Source organism: Antrostomus carolinensis, unplaced genomic scaffold (assembly GCF_000700745.2).
Source record: "Antrostomus carolinensis isolate BGI_N321 unplaced genomic scaffold, ASM70074v2 scaffold26795, whole genome shotgun sequence".
NCBI lineage: Eukaryota > Metazoa > Chordata > Aves > Caprimulgiformes > Caprimulgidae > Antrostomus > Antrostomus carolinensis.
The window spans coordinates 1,833-2,786 of record NW_010314720.1 but is presented as its reverse complement, the minus strand read 5'-3'; the positions used below and the strand labels follow the sequence as shown (position 1 = coordinate 2,786).

General features: G+C 52.5%; 1 protein-coding gene across 1 annotated transcript in view; it reads left to right on the top strand.

Annotated features, from left to right (window-relative positions):
* Window positions 1-268: 268 nt before the first annotated feature.
* Window positions 269-954, top strand: part of LOC104524766 (cytosolic Fe-S cluster assembly factor NUBP2) — a gene marked incomplete at both ends in the record, with an annotated part of 2,449 nt that continues 1,763 nt past the window's right edge. The window contains one exon of the mRNA XM_010167742.2: window positions 269-456. Coding sequence (XP_010166044.2) covers window positions 269-456 — 188 coding nt within the window. The remainder of the gene's footprint in view (window positions 457-954) is intronic.

Below are 954 nucleotides of genomic sequence, written 5' to 3'. Positions count from 1 at the left end.
TCATTACTATTTTAATATCATTATTATTTTACTTTTTATTTTACTTCCATTATTAGATTGTTCTTCTCTCACAATCTCCTTACCCTCACCCCCCCCAATCCTCTCCCCTGTCCCCTGGGTGTGGGTGGCAGCGGGTGAGCAGCTGTGTTGGCTGCAGCCAAGGCCCAGCCCAGTGACACTCTCCCAGCACTTAAACCAGAGCTGTGTGAACAGTGACAGCCACCATCACCCTCAGCAAAGACCCCAAGGGTGACCCATGTCTCTGCAGTGGCTGGGCAGGGGACGCTGGCCCGGGCCCGAGACTCTGACACCTGGGTGCTGTTTTGGTTCCTCTCAGAGAGAAGCAACCTGGCTGGGGTGCGGCACATCGTGCTGGTGCTGTCGGGGAAGGGCGGCGTGGGGAAGAGCACCATCTCCACCCAGCTGGCTCTGGCGCTGCGGCACTCGGGGAAGAAGGTGAGTTGAGGGTCTGTGGGATGCTGAGCTCTGTCTTCTCCTTCCCAGCCTCCAGCTGGGCTGGGTTTTGCTCGTCCTTTATGTATGTGTGTCCTGTGTGGGCAACATATAGATCCTCTGTGTGAAAATGCTGGTGGTGATAGTGACATGGGTGGATTTTTTTCTTTGGTAACGTAATCCAGCCCAGGTAACCACAACTCCCTTCCATTTCATCCAAGAAACTAAAACTATCTGAGGTTTGTTGTTGTTATTAAAGCCAAGGCACTGAGAAGTGACTTTGCCTGTTTGTGGTGTCACACGTGCTCTCTTTGTGCAGTGAAGAGGGTGAGCTGAAGGATGATGAGGACAAAGGGGAACTGTGGATATGAGACAGGCTGAATTCCCCAAGGATTTGTTTTAAAGGCTCTGGGGAACCAAAGCCACTTGGACCCTGACAGGCATCTGGCATAAAGATCCCCAGAGTGACAGGAAATACCCAGGAGATGCTCCCGGGGGAAG